Source organism: Puma concolor, chromosome E2, assembly GCF_028749965.1.
Source record: "Puma concolor isolate L17-30 chromosome E2, mPumCon1.1.hap2, whole genome shotgun sequence".
Taxonomy (NCBI): domain Eukaryota; kingdom Metazoa; phylum Chordata; class Mammalia; order Carnivora; family Felidae; genus Puma; species Puma concolor.
In genome coordinates, this window is record NC_141681.1 from 59981920 (window position 1) to 59999751 (window position 17832).

Sequence of the window (17832 nt, forward strand, 5' to 3'; positions counted from 1 at the left end):
CGCTAGATTACTGCTTTCCGGAAGTGCCCCCTACGTTGCCTGCTGCGCCTGCGCTGCGGAAGGGGGCAAGTGCGCTGACGCGGTTGCCACAGCAACCAGGAGCGAGCGGCTTTGCTTAACGGTCTGGAGTTCGGTACCCTTCTCGGAGGAAGGGAAAGCCTCGCGCACGCGTGCTAGGGGCTCTGGAACCCACTTGCCTCCCGGAACAGTGAGAAACCTCGCCTCAGACTGATCTCTACGCAGGCGCAGAAGGCCATCTCGCTCCCCTCCTCTTCCACCTGCGCAGGCGCACAAAGCCGCGCTGGCAACCTCCGCAGCGGCCGCGCGCACCCTTCACCTCGCTGGCAGCTTTTGTCTCGCGCAACCTTCTGAGGCCCTCCGCGAGATCGGTCCTTCTTTTCCTCCACTCTCCCCACCCGGAGAGCCAGGTGCAGAGAGCCGGGACTCCGCCCTTTTTCTGTATCCCTTCTCCTGACCAACCTCGCTTCTGTCCTCCCTCCCTTTTCTCTTCCCGAAGCCGGAAGGAGCCGAAGCGCCGCCGGAAAAAACCGAAGCTGTCTCCCGGGAGTGAGGCCTTCCCGAAGTGGTGGCGGAAGGAGCCGAAGTTCTCCGGCCGGGGAGGAGCGAGTGAGTGCAGTGAACGGAAAGAGCCGAACCTTGGCATCGGATTTAATCCTCTGGCTGGGTCCGAGAGCGAGTGCTGGAAATCTACAGAAAGTGCAGAAGTTCCGCACGGTTAGGATTGATTGTTGGAAGTAGCTCGATAGGGTCAGCGGAGAAGAGCGGGGGAAATCTGCTGGAGCAGCCAAAGACTGGGACGGTTTGAATTGTCGGAAGAAGCCGAACCCTTGGGGTGGGGGGGCTGGGCGCAGAGGAACGCGCGGACCTACGGAAACACCCGAACGTTGAGGAGCTAGTTTCCGAAAAGTTACGATAGCCTGGGAAGCCGGTGAAATCCTCGCTTCGGGTGTTTCCGGAATCAGCCGAAGCAGCCGCTCCCGATTTCTTCTACGGTCCGGAAATAGCCGACGCTATTTGGAGCCAGGCTCGGGCAGGGGGGAGGGACACCTCGTGGGCGGGCGGGCGGGCGGGGTGAGGGGCGGAGCCGGGGCGGGGCGGGGCGGGCGGCCCGGGCTTGATTAGGTAGGAGGCGGCGGAGCGCCGGCGGCGGCCGGAAGTAGCCGAAGCGAGCGGCGGAAGTAGCCGAAGCGGCCAGAGCGGGCGGGCGGCAAGGCGAGGCCAGAGCTGCACAGGGCCCTTACGCGGCCGCCTCAGCATGTCGGACTTCGACGAGTTCGAGCGGCAGCTCAACGAAAATAAGCAAGGTGAGGGCGCTGGGGGCACGGGGCGGCGGGCGGGGCGGCTCCGGGCCTCTCTCCGTGTCCCCCGCCATTTTCCCCCCCTCTCTTCCCCCTCCTTTCAGGGCCGCGCTGCGCACCCCCCCACCGCTCCGTGGCGCGCGCCTGGTTCACGTGACCACCCGGCGTGCCGCCGCGCGCGGGAGGGGAGGGGAGGAGAGAGGAGGGGGCGGCGGGCGCGGGTCCTGGACGCATGCGCGGCGCGCGCCGTTCTACACCCCACGTGGTCCGCGGCGGAGGCGGCGCGGACCCGCCGGGTGTTCCCTCGCGGACTCCCCATTCTCTTTTTTTTTTCCGTTCTTTTTTTTTTTTTTTTTTTTTTAAACTGAAAGATTACAGGTATCAGATCCCGCAAAGCCTCCTTTCTTTCCCGCTGCCCCGGCACTTCCGCTTCCGGCCGGGCCAGCGGCCCGGGTCTCCACGCCCCCTTTGTTCCAAAATGGCGGTTGCTAACCCCCTTCACGTGGGCCTCGGCTGGGTCCCCGCCCGGGTATCGGCAAGCGTGACGCGGTGTGGCTCGTGAGAGAGGACACGCGTGTGTCCTTCCGACACGGGACTTCTGGGAGTCCCGACGGTCGCGGGGTGTTTGCGTCTTGTCCCCTCCCAGCTAGAGAGCGGCCCCCGTGTCCGGTACAGTCTCAGGGCACAGATTAAGCCTCCTAAATCTGGTCGCCGTGGAGATGAGGGCGGGGGACGTTACCCCCGGTGGTACCGAGTTAGCAAGGCGTGGGGTCGTGCTGGTGCGAAGCAGCACAGGGGCTGCAAGAACGTCCGGACGACGACAGTCGTTAGGCGCTGCAAAAATTCGTCCTGTCTTTAGGTCGTTTTGAGAGCGAAGGTGGGGGGCTTAAGGCAGAAGCTGCCCGCGTTGGGAGGCCTGAACGGGGGGCGCAGCGAACCCTGTCCAGAAGTCGGTCGGGGGTGGCTGGCCTAGGAGACAGCGTCTGGGGAGAGCGCACATGGGGTGTCTGTTTCTACGTGATGTGGGCTTTGGAGTTGGGCGTTCCTGGGTTCGGACACCTCCTTTGTTGCCCAGCAGCTGTGCTGCCTCCGTATTTCTGTGTTAGTCTCGTCGGGGTTTGTACGTTGACTCTTTGTTTTGTCACTGCGATTTTGGAATTAACGAGGATGGTAGTAACAATTCTTGATAGTTAAACTCTGGGTGCTTGTCAAGTGCCAGGCACTTTGTTAAGCCCTTTGTAGTTTTTCTAAGTGGCTCCTGGTAATCGCCATGTGATGCTGATGATTTCCTTCCTTTTGCAGATGAGAAAAGTGGCTCAAAGAGTTTAAACGCTTCTCCCAGGTTTCAGCTGGTGAGAGGCAGAGCTGAGGTTAAATGGGGGTAACGTGTACGAACGTGTGGCGTGTGGCTTGGCATGTGTGAAGTGCCTAGTAAGTGACGCCTCTTCTATTGTGCAAACGTCCTTAGTGTAATACTGAGGAGAGAGGCGTATCTTCACTCTCCTAATTGGCACCGTCAGGGAAAGGTGTTTTTCAGATGTTTTCTGCCAGGTGCTCACGCACTTGGGGTAGGTACAACTTTTGTTTAAGGAAAGGTTGGGTTGTTTTTCCGGGGTTTTATACACGTTGGTAAGGCAAGAAGCTGAAACCCTCCTGAGTCCGGCTGGCTGCGAGGCCAAGTTGCAGTAGGCCGGGCTGCCAGGTGGAGCTGATTGAGTTCTTCCACGAGGTGCTGGCGCGTATGCTGCCTGGGTTCTCCCTGGGTGTCCCCACTGGCACTGGGAGGCCACGCTCGCAGCCCTGGCGTGTCCCCTGGGTTAGTGGAGCTGTTCCCACAATGTGCCCACAGCATTTTGAGCGGCGAAGCTCCTTTTCTCGTGTTGGAGGCAGGAAACTCTGTCCACGTGTTGCCTTGCCTGTGGATCTTTGTCTTTGTGGGCCGGCCTCTGAGCTTCAGCCCCTGCCTGTGTGTGCCGCACCTGTGTCTCCAGGGCATTAAGTTCCTTGTCTGATCTCAGCCGCCACCCCTGCAGGCATCACCATTTCCTGTTGGTCCCTCTGCCTGCTTGTCTGTTTCAGAGCCTCAGCCGCAGGAAAAGTGCTTGGGGCTCACACCCTGGTCCTCTTACATGCGTGAAGCCAGCGGTCCAAGGCCACAGCTCCTCCCTGTGCCCAGTGCCAGGCCTCCGTGTTTGTCTTCTACTTCGTGTTGCTTCCAGTCTTTTTTTTTTTTTTTTTTTTTTTACTTCTTTAGTTTTCAAGGAGATAATGATGTTGTCGTTAGTGGTTCTAGGCAGACCCTAGTGAGTCCTGCCTGCTTTGTGTTAAGATGTGTGCCCAGGTGTCGATAACTGTACTTGCTGATGTTACGTTGTTCACATTCAGGCTTCACTCTTCTGTTGCTTTTTGGCCACAGGCAAGTTACACGAGCTCCTTGTGCCTCGTTTTTCCTATTGAGCGGCCACAGTGTTTTCTCAAAGCAGTGGTGAGGATCGAGAGCAAGTGGGACTAAGTACGGAGCCTGCTCTCAGGAGCATTCTGGTGTTTGCTGCTGTGTGTTTTCTTCTGAGGTGCTTGGAAGGAGCACCTTTCCTGAGTGGTTCAGGAATTGAGACTCAATCTACAGGAAGTTCACATTTAATTGTCTGAAGAAGCGTATAGTATAAAGTAGTACGGGTGAGGCCAAAGTCCACTTTAACGCCCTGTCCTTATTGCCTCTTCCTTTTTCTGTCCCTGGACATGGGTAGTTGGGGAGTCCGGGGTGTCTTTGAACTAAGGGTGAGGAAATATACTGTGACAGGACCTGCACCTCCTTCCCAGATGAGAGGTCTGTTGAGCAGAGGTGTCTGGTTTTACAGGCAAGGCTGTGCTCTGTTCTAGGCGCCACCTGAAAAGTATGAGCCAACTGGGGGCTGGACCCTGGTTTCTCTTGTACTGGCTTTGAGGGACGATGGGCAGGTAGGGGTGGTTTGGGATGCCAGCCTGCGAGGGGCAGTGGGCCGGAGTGGGCAGGGCACACTCCTCCTGGCACCTCCTCTTTAGCCCAAATTCAGGAAGGGGCACCTCCCTAGAGGAGGAACTCTTGTATTCTTCACCTGGTTGGGAAGGGACTGTTGGGTGTCTTGGCTTTCTGGGGCTATCAGATCTCTGTCTGGTGCCTGGGGCCTGATGGTGGGGCTGTGGGTGCCAGCTGGTTGAGGAGGTCTTTCCTGAGGGGTCGCCAGTTTCCTTCATTCAGGAAAACATCATTGGGTCTCTTGATTCCCCAGCCTCTAGCCCTGCCCCTCTCAGGGACGACCCTGGGGTCAGGCCCCTCAGCCCTCGAGGGGGACCAGGAGCCAGCCTCCTCTGTCTTCTCTGGCTCCCCAGCTCCTCCTGAGCGTCCTCAGGTATCTTACACCCCGGGGGCATTTCCAGGCCCTCTCCCCTCAGGTAACCAGCTCCCGTCCCCTTGGTCCCCTAAGGTCCCTGGATTCGCTTGTGGACCCAGGAAGCCTGCTATCTCCCCTCCTCCATCGAATCCCTTCCCCTTGGGGGTGGCCTCCCTGGGGCTTGGGGCATAGCCACCAGTGAGCGGGTGGGCTGGGCCGTGTCCTCCCTCAGCTCAGTCTCCTCCCCCTCCCCCTGGCCCAGAGAGAGACAAGGAGAACCGGCACCGGAAGCGTAGTCACAGCCGCTCTCGAAGCCGGGACCGCAAGCGCCGGAGCCGGAGCCGCGACCGGCGCAACCGGGACCAGCGCAGCGCCTCCCGGGACAGGCGGCGGCGAAGGTACCAGGGCTGGGGGACCCCTGGCTGGGCACAGGTGGGGGTGCGCCAGCGTGGGTGTAGGGTGTCCCTGCACAAGTACCTGGTGTGCCTGGGCCTCTGTGTCTGGGGGAGGGGTCTGGGGCTTGTCTGTCTTGAGTTCAGTTGTTTCTAGAGTTTAGTTTCTGATGGGTCGGTGGGGGCAGTAGGTTCTTGGAGGTGAGTCTAGCGTCAAGGGCATCGACTGTTTCCTTCTTCGTGAGGGCTGCCCCAGCCCGTCTCTTAGGGCTCCTTCCTTTTTCGCCCTCTGCTGTCTTTCTGTGGTTCTCTCGGGATGGTCTTCTGAGGCCTGTGCTCTGCCTTCTGAGAACAGGGAGTTCTTGGGGGGGGGGGGCAGCGTCTCCCCCCCCCCCCCCGCCCCCCACCTTTAGCTGCCTTCTGCTCTTCTAATGCCTTTTCCCTTTCCAGGGTCCCCTGTTTGTTCTCTGTCCCCTTAGGTGAGGAAGGGTGGGCAGGTGGAAGTTCTGCTTCATTCCATCTCAGTTTCTCCAAGTAGAAAGTGGTCTGTGTGGCCCTTCTCGCGTAGTTCCTCTTTCCTGGGATGGGGGGGGTTGGGGGGAATGGCAGGGCCGAGGGGGCCTGCTTGTTGCTTGTTCACCTCGGCCCTGCCCCCAGCCCTGGGGCTCAAAGCCCTCGGGGAGGTGTGGCGTGTGGGGAAGACAAGGGTCCCCAGTCACCCCTCCCCATACCTTTCCCTCCCACCCCCCAGCAAACCTTTGACCAGAGGCGCTAAAGAGGAGCACGGTGGATTGATGTGAGCTTCTCTTCCTGCCCCTTCCACTCCGACGTCCCCTCCCTTTGCCCTCTCCCCCCTGCACCCTGCCCTGTCCTTGTCCAGCCCTGGCCCAAGCACTGCCTTGAGACCGGCACCTCCCCCAGGCCTGGGCGCGGCCCTGACCCAGATCCTCTCCCTTCTGGAGAGTGCTGCACTGCTGGTGGGGGGCTGGGGGGCCTGGGGGGGCTCACAGGCCCACCTTTGGTCAGACTGAGGTTGTCCTGCCCCACTCTCCCCTCCCGCCCTCCCAGTCGCTCCCCCCGCCACGAAAAGAAGAAGAAGGTCCGTAAATACTGGGATGTACCGCCACCTGGCTTTGAGCACATCACCCCCATGCAGTACAAGGCCATGCAAGGTGGGCTGGGGCTGCCGCCTCCTTACTTTAACTTGCTGGGTGGTTGAGGGAACAGACCCTGTTCTTGGTGGGTGGGGTGGTGAGGGACGATGAGGTTCGTGCCCTGGGCTCTCTGGCTTCTGCCTTTCTGAAGCCTCCCGTGGAGTAGGTGCTGGGGGCCTGGATGAGGCCTCGGTGGGACTGGTCCATGTGGAGCCGCCCTCCCAGGTGTGCGGTGGTCCCTGAACGGGGTGGGGGGTGTAGGGGATTGCCCTGTTGCCATCTAATCCTGTTGTTCCCCTCTTGAAGCCGCGGGTCAGATTCCAGCCACCGCCCTTCTTCCCACCATGACCCCTGACGGCCTGGCTGTGACCCCGACGCCGGTGCCCGTGGTCGGGAGCCAGATGACCAGACAGGCCCGGCGTCTCTACGTGGGCAACATCCCCTTTGGCATCACTGAGGTACTGCCCGCCCCCTGCCTTTTCCCTGCCCCTACCCTCTCCCCGATTCCCCTACCCATTCCTCCCCTCCCCCCCTTCCCTCCCCTTACCTGCACGGGTCAGATTCTGCTCCTGCAAGGCCCCCCGGCCCCCTCCCAGATGGACCGATGGAGTTGAGCCAGCCAGGGGCCGGGCTGGGGGTGGCCCTCTCCCTCCCTCCTCTTCCCCTCTCCCGTCTCCCCTCTCCCAACCTCCTCCAGCAACCCAGGGATCAAGCACACACATAATGAACCTACGAAAATCCACGAGTCCGTTTCGAGAGAGACAGAGAGGGAGACTCGCACGCGCGCAAACACACACACACACTCACACATACACACACACACACACAAACGCACGCTCCCCTCGGTTTTCTCTGACACGTCTCTGGTTCTCTGCCGCCTGTTCCCATCCTCTCCCCACGTCCCTCCCATGGTCGCTGCTCTTTTGTTTTTGATGGCCCTGACCTCCCCTACCTTCCCCACCGCTCCTCTCCCCTCCCCCTCTCCCCAACCCCTTCCCATGGCACCCCGAGAATCCCGAGATCAAAGAGTTGTTTCCATTTCTCTTTAAAGTGAAATATTGTGGGGCTGAGATCCCTCGTAGCAACAAAAAGTTTGCTACCGTCGTCGAAGGCAAGTAAGGTCCATTCTGACTTTCTCAACCTGCACTTTGCTACGTTTGATAAAGCAGCCCCCGGACTCCAGGGCCAGATCCCGCCACATCACTCTTTTCTCCTCCCCTCCCGCCCGCCCTCCCACCCTTGCCCTCCTCTCCTCCACCTTCCCTGTCCCTTCACTCCTCTTTTTCTCTGACTTGGTGCTCTGTGTCCCTGCTGGGTTTTTCTTTCTTGCTTTCCTACTGCTTTCTTGTCGCTATTGGACTTTTTTTTTTTTTACGTTTCGTTTTCTGTTCTATCTCGTGCTTTTTACTCTCTTTTTGTTGTCACTGTCTCCCTGCACTTTTCTTGAATGACGTCTCTTCTCTGGTTGGGGCCCCTGTGGCCTGCCCCACGCTCCTGGCCTCTGGCTGTCTCTTGCTTCTGCCTCCTTCCTCCCTGTTCTCCCATTTTTCTACTGCGTCTGTTCCTACTATTGATCTCTCTGCCCCCATCTCTATTTCACTGTTCCCTCCCTTCTTCCACCCTTCCCCACCCCCTCCCTTCCCCTCACCCCCAAACCCGTCTGTGTCTCCCTCTCTCACCCTCCCCTCCTCTCTCCACCTCCCTTCCCCCGCCCCCCCCTGTCTCCTATTCCCTCTGCAGGAGGCCATGATGGATTTCTTCAACGCCCAGATGCGCCTTGGGGGGCTGACCCAGGCCCCTGGCAACCCTGTCTTGGCTGTGCAGATTAACCAGGACAAGAACTTTGCTTTCTTGGAGGTGAGCTGGGTGCACAGTGGGCTCAGGGAAGTGTGTGTTCCTCCTGGTCCCTGTGGCTCTGTAGCCGCTCTTGTTTGCCCTAGGCCCTTTTGCGGGCTGTTGTCTGCTGGGTTCCCTGACCCTCACCACCCGCTTCTCTTGCAGTTTCGCTCCGTGGATGAGACCACCCAGGCCATGGCTTTTGATGGCATCATCTTCCAAGGCCAGTCGCTGAAGATCCGCAGGCCTCATGACTACCAGCCCCTGCCTGGCATGTCGGAGAACCCCTCTGTCTACGTGCCTGGTGAGTGGGGGACTCGTCCGCCCTTCTCTCCCCAACCCAGCTAGAGCTGCTTGGGAAGTGGTGTGAGTGCTTCTCATCCATTTCCCCAAACCTTTAGAGCTTGGTGTCCTCCCCGCTTGAGGATGCACAGCTCATAAGTGGCAGAGCCAGGGGCGTGGGAGGCGTCGAGGGAGGTGAGGGGCTTGCAGCCTGCCTGTCGTTCCTTTTCTGGGACCTGGGAAGTCAGTGTGAACACAAGCAGGTCAGCGGTTTGCAATTGAGTTCCCAGTGTGAGGTCGGCATCTGGGTGTTCCCTCCTATTTTGGTCCTAGTTTCTCTTCAGTCTCATGCTCCGGGCCGTGCCCCATAGCTGTGTCCGGTCCTGGTCAGTAGAGAGCACGGCAGACCTGGGGCAGCAAGCTTATTCTGCAGAGGGTCGGAGAGTGAATGTTTTTGGTTTCGTGAGCTGTACGTTTTGGTCACGACTGTTCTGTGGCGATGGTGTAGTCTGCACGCAGCCTCCTGTGATACCTAATTGAACGGGTCTGGCTGTGCGCCACATCCTTTATCAGTTACGCTCGGCAACGTTTTGGTTTCGTAAAATACCCACGGGTCCTGCAGTAGCGGGAAGTACAGAAACAGACAGCAGGCCTGACTCGACCTCCAGGCTGTTTGCGGGCCCCTGTGGGCAGACGGGTGTAAGTGAGAATTGGGGCCTCTGTGGGAGTGTTGTGGGATTGGGGGAGCCAGTTCTGTCATCTCAGGTCCCTGGAGTTCTCCCAGGAAAGGTGGGTGAGCACTGGTGCTTTGGGTGGGGAGCAAAGCTGGCCGAGGCTTTGCACCGAAGGACACCTTTTAGAAATTGAGTCCACCCTTGGCAGAGTCAGGGACGTGGAGTCCCAGGGAGGCTGGCAGGCGCCTCAGGACTGGAGGCTGGTTCCCCAGCTTGTCTCCAGTGTCTTCCGCTGTAATAATTTGGTAAATTCAGTGGATTTCTTTAATTCTTTCAAGAAACGACGCGTGACACATGCTGACGCACTCTAAATGCACAGCCTGATGACCTTCTTTTTGTGCACGCATCCGTGGGACCGTTTCCCAGGTGGAGCTATGGAATATTGTTTTTTGTTAAGTAAAGTCAGGATGTTATATTTTTATAACTGGTTGCTGGAGCCTGCTGCGTCAGGCTCTGCCCCAAGTGGGCTGTGGATCATGTTAATATTTGTGACAACCCTACAGTAAGTACATGGTCAGCAGGTGACAGGTAGGAGGCCACACGTAGTTTTCTGTTTGTTTCTTTAAAGTGGGCTCCTGGGGCACCTGGGTGGCTCAGTCGGTTGAGCATCTGACTTTGGCTCAGGTCATGATCTCAACGGTCCGTGAGTTCGAGCCCCACGTTGGGCTCTGTGCAGAGCCTGGAGCCTGCTTTGGATCCTGTGTCTCTTTCTCTGCCCCTCCCCAACTCTCGATCTGTCTTTATCAAAAAAAAAATAAATACTAACAAGGAAAAAAATTTTTAAGTGGGCTTCAAACCCAACGTGGAGCACAAACTCATGCACCTGAAATCAAGAGGCACATGCTCTACCAACTGAGCTAGCCAGGTGCCCCCTGCCTGTTTTTTAACGATTTATTGGCACATAGCCTAGCCCACTCATTGCTTATTATCTGTGTTTTTGTGTTGGAGTGGCCAAGTTGGGTGACAGAGATCCTGTGTCAGGACTGTGTGACAGACTGAAAATATTTGCCGCCTGGTTTTTCATTGAAAGGTTTGCCTGCTGCCATTGTGGAGACTGTGAGCCCATCTCAGAAGGCCAGCAAGGCAAGGGCACGATTAGTGGTCTCCCAGGGGACCTGGCTCGTGTCCAGAGTCGTCACTCTGCCATCTTCTTGTGCTGCCTTCTGCTCGTGTCCTTCACCCTGTGGGAGTGGACATGTCCCATCCAGGGACAGCGGCTCGGGGTGGTCTTCCCCTTGATGGAGGGGCTGTTGCTGTGATTAAACAGCTGAAGGGTCACTCGTGGATCTTCTCACATGAGGTTTGCCTGTCCAGAGGGGCCTGGGCAGGTAGTGGGATGTCGCAGGAAGTGTGAATCTGTCTTCAGGTTAAGCATCCTCTGCTCGGGCTTTTTCCATGGTGAAGTTCACGTTTTGATCTTTGCTTTTCAGAAAAAAGTAAGTCAATCTTACTATACAAAGAGGCTAAAGGGGAAAGTGTTTGATAAAGTTCAGGTATTTGTGGTTGGAAGAGAAACAATTCAGTAACCTGGAAAGTGACTTCCTTGTCTTGATGGAATCGTGTTGACTTGAAAGTAAATATGCATCACCTGGAGTCATGAAACCTTAAATTCTTTTCCACCAAAGTCCGGCCCAGCTGTTCAGTGCTGATGTGGGGGTCCTGACTGTCCTTTAAGATAAGAAGGGGGGAGGCAGGGAGAGCCAGAGCTGTCTTTGGAGGCAGGAAAGCACAGAACCCTTTGAGTTTGTGAATTTAGTTTGGCCCTCCACACCTTCCCGCTGCCAGGCTTTGTGCTTGGTGCTCTCCCCCACTGGACTCCTGCCAGTGGGGCTTCGCCTCTGCACCTGCTCCCTCAGCAGGGCCCTGCTCTGCCAGGCTCTGCGGTTAGCGCATGTAGCAGGGTCCCTCTGCTGAGGAGGAAGTGCACGAGAAAGGATTGCTTGGTCGTTGGGGGTACAGCATGGCCTTTGGGAGGAGGTGAGGCTTCAAGGTTGAGGATGAGAGGGGAGTGCCCCGTGGCCCCTTTGAGGGAAGAGGTTGTGTGATCAGGGAGGAGTCTGCCCATTGTGTTGGGAGGGGATGTTGCCGAGGGCTTGATTTTGGGCACCAGGACTGACCTGGGCTCCCAGTTTGCATCACCCTCGCGTGAGTCCTTCTGCCCAGCTGCAGAACTATTGTCCACACGGGATCTGCAGCCACTGGGGCCTTGGCATCTCGCTGGTCCTGGCCAGCCTTGCCTCAGGCCCCGTTTTAGGTGTGGGCCTTGTGAGTCATTCTCTGTTGTAGGTGTGAGGTTTCTCCTTGGTTCACAGATGAGAACACTGAGGCTCAGGGAGGCTCACTTGGGGCTGCATCCTGGGTTTGAGCCTCCGTCCCCGATGCCCTCGGCACTGTGTGCTTCCCTGGGGTGCCTGGCACAGCCTGGGCCTGATGGCTGAGGCGCCCCTGGCTCTGGCACTGCCCTGTTGGGGTGATGAGACTCCTGCCCGTGTGCTTGTCTGCCGTCGGTCAGAGCGGTGGTGCCTGTGTAGGCATAGCCCGTAGCTTGCTGAGAGCTACCTGTGGGGTCGTGATTGATGGGGGCGGGGGGCGGGTGCTTGGAGGCCCCTCTTTCTGTCTGGGCGACTGCAGGGGACTAACTCCTTCCTGTGCCTTAGTCTGTTGTGTCTTGCTGCGATACGGCTTTGGAGAGCATCAAGGCATCGGGTTTCACGAGTTTGATGTGCAGGGCCTGGCCTGTGGCCTCTGCTTATCCTTCTTCGGACACCCTGGTGGTGCTCGGCTCTGGTGGTCAGAGTGGCTGGGGTGGTGGGAGAGGGCATACCCTGCTTTGGGTCTGAGGCCCCCCTGTCCCTCCCCAGGTCAGGAGGAAGTGGGGCGCAGCCACTTGGTGCGGACTGCAGAGGAGGGCCAGGTCATGCAGCCATTGAGGGAGGGTCTGGACTTGGAAAGTCAGGAACCGGTCAGGCTGGGTGGGTGGTGTTTCCCTTCCTTCGAGCCCTGGGTAGCTCACACCTGATGGGAGCCTCTGGGAGGTGTTAGGACCCTGGGCTGAGCCACCTGGCAGGCCCCTGAATCCAAAGACGAGTGGAGACGGTAGGGTTGGGGTAGATGCAGAGTGGTCGTTAAAGGCACTCTGCTGGTGTGACTGCACTGTGACAGCCCTCCTGGGCTCCAGGGTCTGGGTACTGAGTGAACTGGGCACGTCCCTGCCCTCGTGGACCCTGGACCCTGAGCAGCAGGCCTCTCCGAGGCACTCCCTGGTCTGCTGTGTGTGACAGTGCCGGGCTGTTGTAGTCGTGAAATGTGCAGGACCACAGAGGAAGGGACCGAGGGTCAGCCCGAGACCTGAGCTAGACATCGGGTGGTAGGGAAGGGGGTGGAGCTGTGGCCTGAGAGATGTGGAAGGGGGGTGGGTGTGCCCGTGGGATGAGCGCAGACATGACCTGCCGTGGTTGGCGGGTTTGGGACATGAGCTTGCGTCTTTGGGGCTCCCACCGGGGCTCTCTGCTGTCGTGCCGCCATGCGCCCCAAGGAGAGCTGCTATTGGGGCGCTCGGAGGCTGGGCAGGTTTGGGAGACCCGTTTGTGTCAGCCGTGGCTGGGCTGCTATGCCTGGGGTAAGCTTGTGGATGGCGGGATGTGGACCTGTTGTTACCACAGCAGGCGTAATGGGCCTGTCCCTGTGTGCTGGGTAAAGCTCCTGCCTTGGGGACCAAAGCCTACTTACTCCCCTTTTCCCCCAGGAGTTGTGTCCACCGTGGTCCCGGACTCTGCCCACAAGCTGTTCATCGGGGGCTTACCCAATTACCTGAATGATGACCAGGTAGACCCCTCGCCTCCTCCTGACTGCTCCCCTCCCAGGCTTTACCCAAACCAGCCCTGACAGAGTTGCGGCCCTGTCTCAGGTAAAAGAGCTGCTGACATCGTTCGGGCCTCTCAAGGCCTTCAACCTGGTCAAGGACAGTGCCACGGGGCTCTCCAAGGGCTATGCCTTCTGTGAGTACGTGGACATCAACGTTACAGATCAGGTGAGCCCCGGGCCCTTGGTGCTGCTGCGTCCGTCCTTGCCCTGCACCTTGCTCTGTGTCCACACTGGTCTCCCCTCCTCTGGATGGGCGGGAGGAGGCCGGCCTGCAGTGGGGCCCTGCGTGGGGGACTTGAGCCCTTTCCCTCGGTTCTGGCTCTTTCCAAGCTCTGACCCCTTTGCCTTCCCCTCTCCCCCACCAATGCCCGGCTCTGGGGTATTGGGGCTTGTGGGGAGGTGTCAAGCTCCTGGCCCCTAACCCGCACCTCTTCGCCGCACCCCCCCCCCCACCCCTCACCCTTCAAACACAGGCCATCGCAGGGCTGAACGGGATGCAGCTGGGGGATAAGAAACTGCTCGTGCAGAGGGCAAGTGTGGGAGCCAAGAATGCCACGCTGGTGAGCCCCCCGGCACGTCATTTTCCATTGGCTAGAGGGACACCTGGGGGTGGGGTGGGGTGGGTGGGGTGGGTGGGGCTGGGAGGAGGTCCTTCTAAGTCTTTGGCTCTGGCTTTTTGGTGGTGCTGAGTGGGCACCTGAGCCTTACAGGGGCAGGGCCTGGTTTTCCCTGGGTAGGCCTCTGGGCAGCTGGTGTGGCCTTGGCTGTGACTGCTCTGCCCTTTGCCCCACAGAGCACCATCAACCAGACCCCCGTGACCCTGCAAGTGCCAGGCCTGATGAGCTCCCAGGTGCAGATGGGCGGCCACCCGACTGAGGTCCTGTGCCTCATGAACATGGTGCTGCCTGAGGAGCTGCTGGACGACGAGGAGTACGAGGAGATAGTGGAGGACGTGCGGGATGAGTGCAGCAAGTATGGGCTCGTCAAGTCCATTGAGATCCCCCGGCCTGTGGATGGTGTCGAGGTGCCCGGCTGTGGAAAGGTGCGTGCGTGCCCACCCTTCCCCTCACCTTTCCCCGCATGCTGCGTTGTCCCCAGGAGTGTGGCCCCGCAACTGTCGTAGCTTCGGTCTGTCTCATGACCTCTCGCAAGTGGTTTGGTCTTGTCTGTGCAGTGGGGAGAAAAGTGCTGACCATTGGTCTCAATGGCAGCAAGCACGCTTGTGTCTCCCGGGTGCCAGGTACTCACTAAGCTGCCCTGTGTGACTCTGGACTCCCACAGCAGCCTTCTGGGCCCTACCTCAGAGGACACAGGCCATACAGTCACATTTCCCAGCCCGCTGAGGCATGTCACTTCTGGCCCCCTGCCAGGAGTCTGCACCTTCCGCTCTCCTTGGGAGGCATGAAAGAGGGGGTGACTTAGGTTCATCCAGCCACTCACCTAGTGATTCAGGCTTTAGCTGGCCAAGTCCTGGGGCCAGCCTTGTCAGACAACACATCTGCCACCTTAGGTGGTACCTGGGAAGGGAGGAGGAATGCTCTGGATGCAGTGTTGAGATTGGAGGCCAAGAGGCGGTATTAAGCAGGCCCAAGTGACACCAGGTTATCCCAGCAGGCAGGTAGGGTCCTGGCCAGGGAGCCCAGTGAGCATAGATCTCCTGGTATCTTTGGGGACAGTGACCAGGCTGGTGTAGCCTGAGCAGAATAAAGCAGATGGGATTGGGGGCTGAGGCCCAGGGTGGCAAATCAGCCCCAGAGCAATGTTGGGTGTTCTCTGCAGTGAGCAGGAAGCCTTTGAAAGGTCCCAACTGTGGTCTGTGGCCTGGCACATGGAGACGGTTCGTTAGAATAAGGTAGGGGTGGCCAGGGATTACAGAGCTGGTATCTCCTCTACCCTGCAGGGCTGGACTCCGCAGCCTGGGAATTTGGAGGGGGCAGAGGGGATAGTGGTAAGATCTCTGGAGCTTTGGCAACTAACAGCTTGTGATCAGCTCGGAGAAAGATGGTGATCAGGCGGACGGAGAGAAATAAGTCCGTGGATTTGAGAAACACATCACCTGTAAATGCTCACTGATTTGAGTTTTATGCTGCAGGGGGAAGAGGAGTCCAGTAAAATGCTCAGACTTGTGGCTTTGGTGATTGGGTGGAACTGGCAGATGAGAAGGAAGCGAGGGAGTTGAGCAGGTTTGTGGGGGAGGGAGTCAGTGTCGATGGGCAGGTTGACACCTCAGCAGAGATGTGTAGGAAGCCGTGAGCAGGACAGAGCTGCGTCCCAGGCATGAGGTCTGATAGAAGTGTAGGTGTCGTCAACATACTGACCCCTGTTTTGGTGTCAGCTGGATGAACTTGCCCAGGAAGCAGTGGAAAGAGCATCGGGGGCCAAGGGACGACAGGGCATGGGTGAGGGGAGGGGGCGGATGGGCATTATGTCCTCTCCCATTTTCCTGCGCAGTCCTCACTGTGTGGCAGAAACACCCACTCCCCGCATGTCCTTTGCAGTCAGTGCTATGACGGAGGCTGGAATGGAGGCTGGCTCTTGAGGGGCGGAGTAAATACTTGTGGGAAGGATGAATGGGAAGACCTGGCTGGTCTCTGGGATCATCCTGCCTCTTTTGTTTTGAAACTTTTCATTCTTTTCAAACATTTGTAAGAGTAGAGTTATCGTAGTGGTGTATTACAGTACATCATTTAAGTTGTATTGAGCATACATAGCAGCGTTGTGATGCCCCATCACCCAGCTTCAGGTTATCCATATCTAGTCATTCTTAATTTCTATATTTAGCTTCCCAGTTTCCCTTTTTTTTCTTAAAATCATTTAAAGCAGATTTCCAAATTTTACCTGTGACAAACAAGGGCGTTTCTATAATATCTGAACTTATTAATATTTGGGGCCTGGTAAAACTTGCTTTGGGTTTTGTGCTGTGTGCTTTTTGGATGTTAAGCTCCATTCCCAGCCTCCACCCAGTAAATGGAAGCACCTCCTAGATGGTAGCATCGGATCCCCCTTTGTGACCACCAAAAACGTCTCCAGACATTGCAGAATGTCGCCTGGGGACACACAAGCTGGTTTGGAGAAGTGCTGCTCTAAACGTTTTAACAGATCATTTCTAAAAAAAATCTTAATGAAGCTACAATACTGTTATTACAGTAACAAAATTATCCCGAGGATGTATTTAAGTTTGTGTTCAGATTTCCTTTACGTTTCAAAAGACTTTTATATTGTTTAAGGATCCATGCCATTTTGTTTAATAAAACTTTATCGAAATTTATCAGTTCTACATAATTGTCTCTGCCCCCCCTCCCCCAGCCATTTTGTTGAAGCAATAGGTCAGATTTGTATTCACAGAATCCCATATTGAGAATTAGGCTGGTATTATCCTCTCCCTCCCTCCACTTCCTGTCAACTGGTGGTTTAAACAAGATGAGAAACTTCATTGGGTCAAATATCTGGGATTTTTTTTTTTTTTTTTTTTTTTTTTTTTATCACCTTGGGTTTGAATCTTAATTTCTGAGCTTCCCTTCATCTGTCCTCTGGGGAGAACATGGCCCTTGGGGGGAGCTTGGGGAGCACCTGGCACAATGCCCGGTACAGGGAAGACATTCCATACAAGTGACCTCTTTCCTTGGCGAGTGTGCAGGTGTCCCATGTGACTCTTGACTCTAGCTCCCCTCTGTTCTTTCTCACTCTGCATGCCTCTTTGATCCTGGGGTTCTGCAGGACGTTGGCCAAATGCTCCCAAACCTGTAGCGAGGCCCTCTCCCTCCTGTGGAGTTCTGGGTTTTGGGTAGATGCTGGCTGGTTGCTCTGACTGAGCCAGTTTGTCCTTGGAGGCTGAAAGGCCACCTTGCCTTCACAACCGGTCTCTTATCCCCGCAGATCTTCGTGGAGTTCACCTCTGTGTTTGACTGCCAGAAAGCCATGCAGGGCCTGACGGGTCGCAAGTTCGCCAACAGAGTGGTTGTCACAAAATACTGTGACCCCGACTCTTACCACCGCCGGGACTTCTGGTAGAGGTGGAGGGGGAGGGTGGGGGAAGGGCTGGCTGGGGGCTGCTCCCCCTCCCACCCCCCCTCTTTTCTCCCTCTGAAGAAGATGGGCAGAGGAGTGACAGCCGAATGACAGCCGGCAGCAACTGGAATGGCAGCAATTAGGGTGGGGTGGGGGTTGGGGTGGGGAGGGGAATTGGGGAAGTGCGCGCACAGGCCCACACAGACACATGCACCCACACACAGAGGGAAGGGGTCGGGATGGGGAGGGGGTGCACAGCAGGGCGGGGTAGGACCCCCAGAGCCCCTCCCCAAAACAGCCTCTCCTCCCTTTTACCCTCTTTCTCCCCTTCCCCACCGTAGAAACATAGTGTGTTTATATTTTATGGCCAAACTATTTTGAATTTTGTTGTCCGACCCCCAGAGCCCTGCCTTCTCCCTTTCCAGGACCACAGCTCCCGTCCTCTTGGCCTCTGGTCCTCTCCCTGGTGCCCGCCCTCCCCGGTTTCTTACGTAGTTGATTCTCTTCTCCTTAGTCTTCCCCGACCCGTGCCCCAGCCCCGTGGCCCCGTCCCTCCTCTCTGTGGCAGTTTCATATTTGCTAAGACGAATTTGCTCATTAAACATTTTGTTGTATTTTACTTTACGGAGCTGCTCTGTGTCCGGTGTGTGTACCCCGCGCCCCCATCCCGGTCATTGGCCCTAGGCTGCGGGCGCCTGGCTGTCCCTGCCCTCCGGCCGCGGCGCCCTTGGCGCGCCCTGCCGGGCACACCCCCGCCTGCGTGGCCGGTTGCCCGGGGCAGGCGCTTGGGGGCGGGGCTCCGCGAGTGCGCCCGCTGGGCAAGGAGAGGGGGCGCCTAGAGCACCGCGGGGTGCCGGGGTTGTGGCCTCGCG

The 17832-nt window shown here is 57.6% G+C and overlaps 1 protein-coding gene across 2 annotated transcripts; it reads left to right on the forward strand.

Annotated features, from left to right (window-relative positions):
• Positions 1–1125: 1125 nt before the first annotated feature.
• Positions 1126–17584, forward strand: U2AF2 (U2 small nuclear RNA auxiliary factor 2). 2 transcript variants are annotated; one of them, XM_086690774.1, is made up of 12 exons: positions 1126–1325; positions 4953–5088; positions 5834–5878; positions 6151–6254; positions 6543–6694; positions 7977–8093; positions 8238–8376; positions 12834–12913; positions 12996–13118; positions 13426–13524; positions 13746–13994; positions 16829–17584. In XM_086690774.1, the coding sequence occupies exons 1-12, from the start codon at positions 1277–1279 to the stop codon at positions 16961–16963; spliced, it is 1428 nt and encodes a 475-aa protein (XP_086546900.1). In that variant the 5' UTR covers positions 1126–1276; the 3' UTR covers positions 16964–17584. The 2 variants fall into 2 exon arrangements, with proteins under 2 accessions (XP_086546900.1, XP_086546901.1); XM_086690775.1 differs by having other exon boundaries at positions 1128–1325; positions 13426–13512.
• The last annotated feature ends 248 nt before the right edge of the window (positions 17585–17832 follow it).

Excerpts from the sequence above, each read along its gene's own strand:
- U2AF2 (XM_086690774.1), top strand. The coding sequence starts at position 1,277 with ATGTCGGACTTCGACGAGTTCGAGCGGCAGCTCAACGAAAATAAGCAA. Across the intron at positions 8,377-12,833 it reads CCCCTCTGTCTACGTGCCTG|GAGTTGTGTCCACCGTGGTC; the intron begins GTGAGTGGGGGA and ends CTTTTCCCCCAG. Across the intron at positions 13,119-13,425 it reads ACATCAACGTTACAGATCAG|GCCATCGCAGGGCTGAACGG; the intron begins GTGAGCCCCGGG and ends CTTCAAACACAG.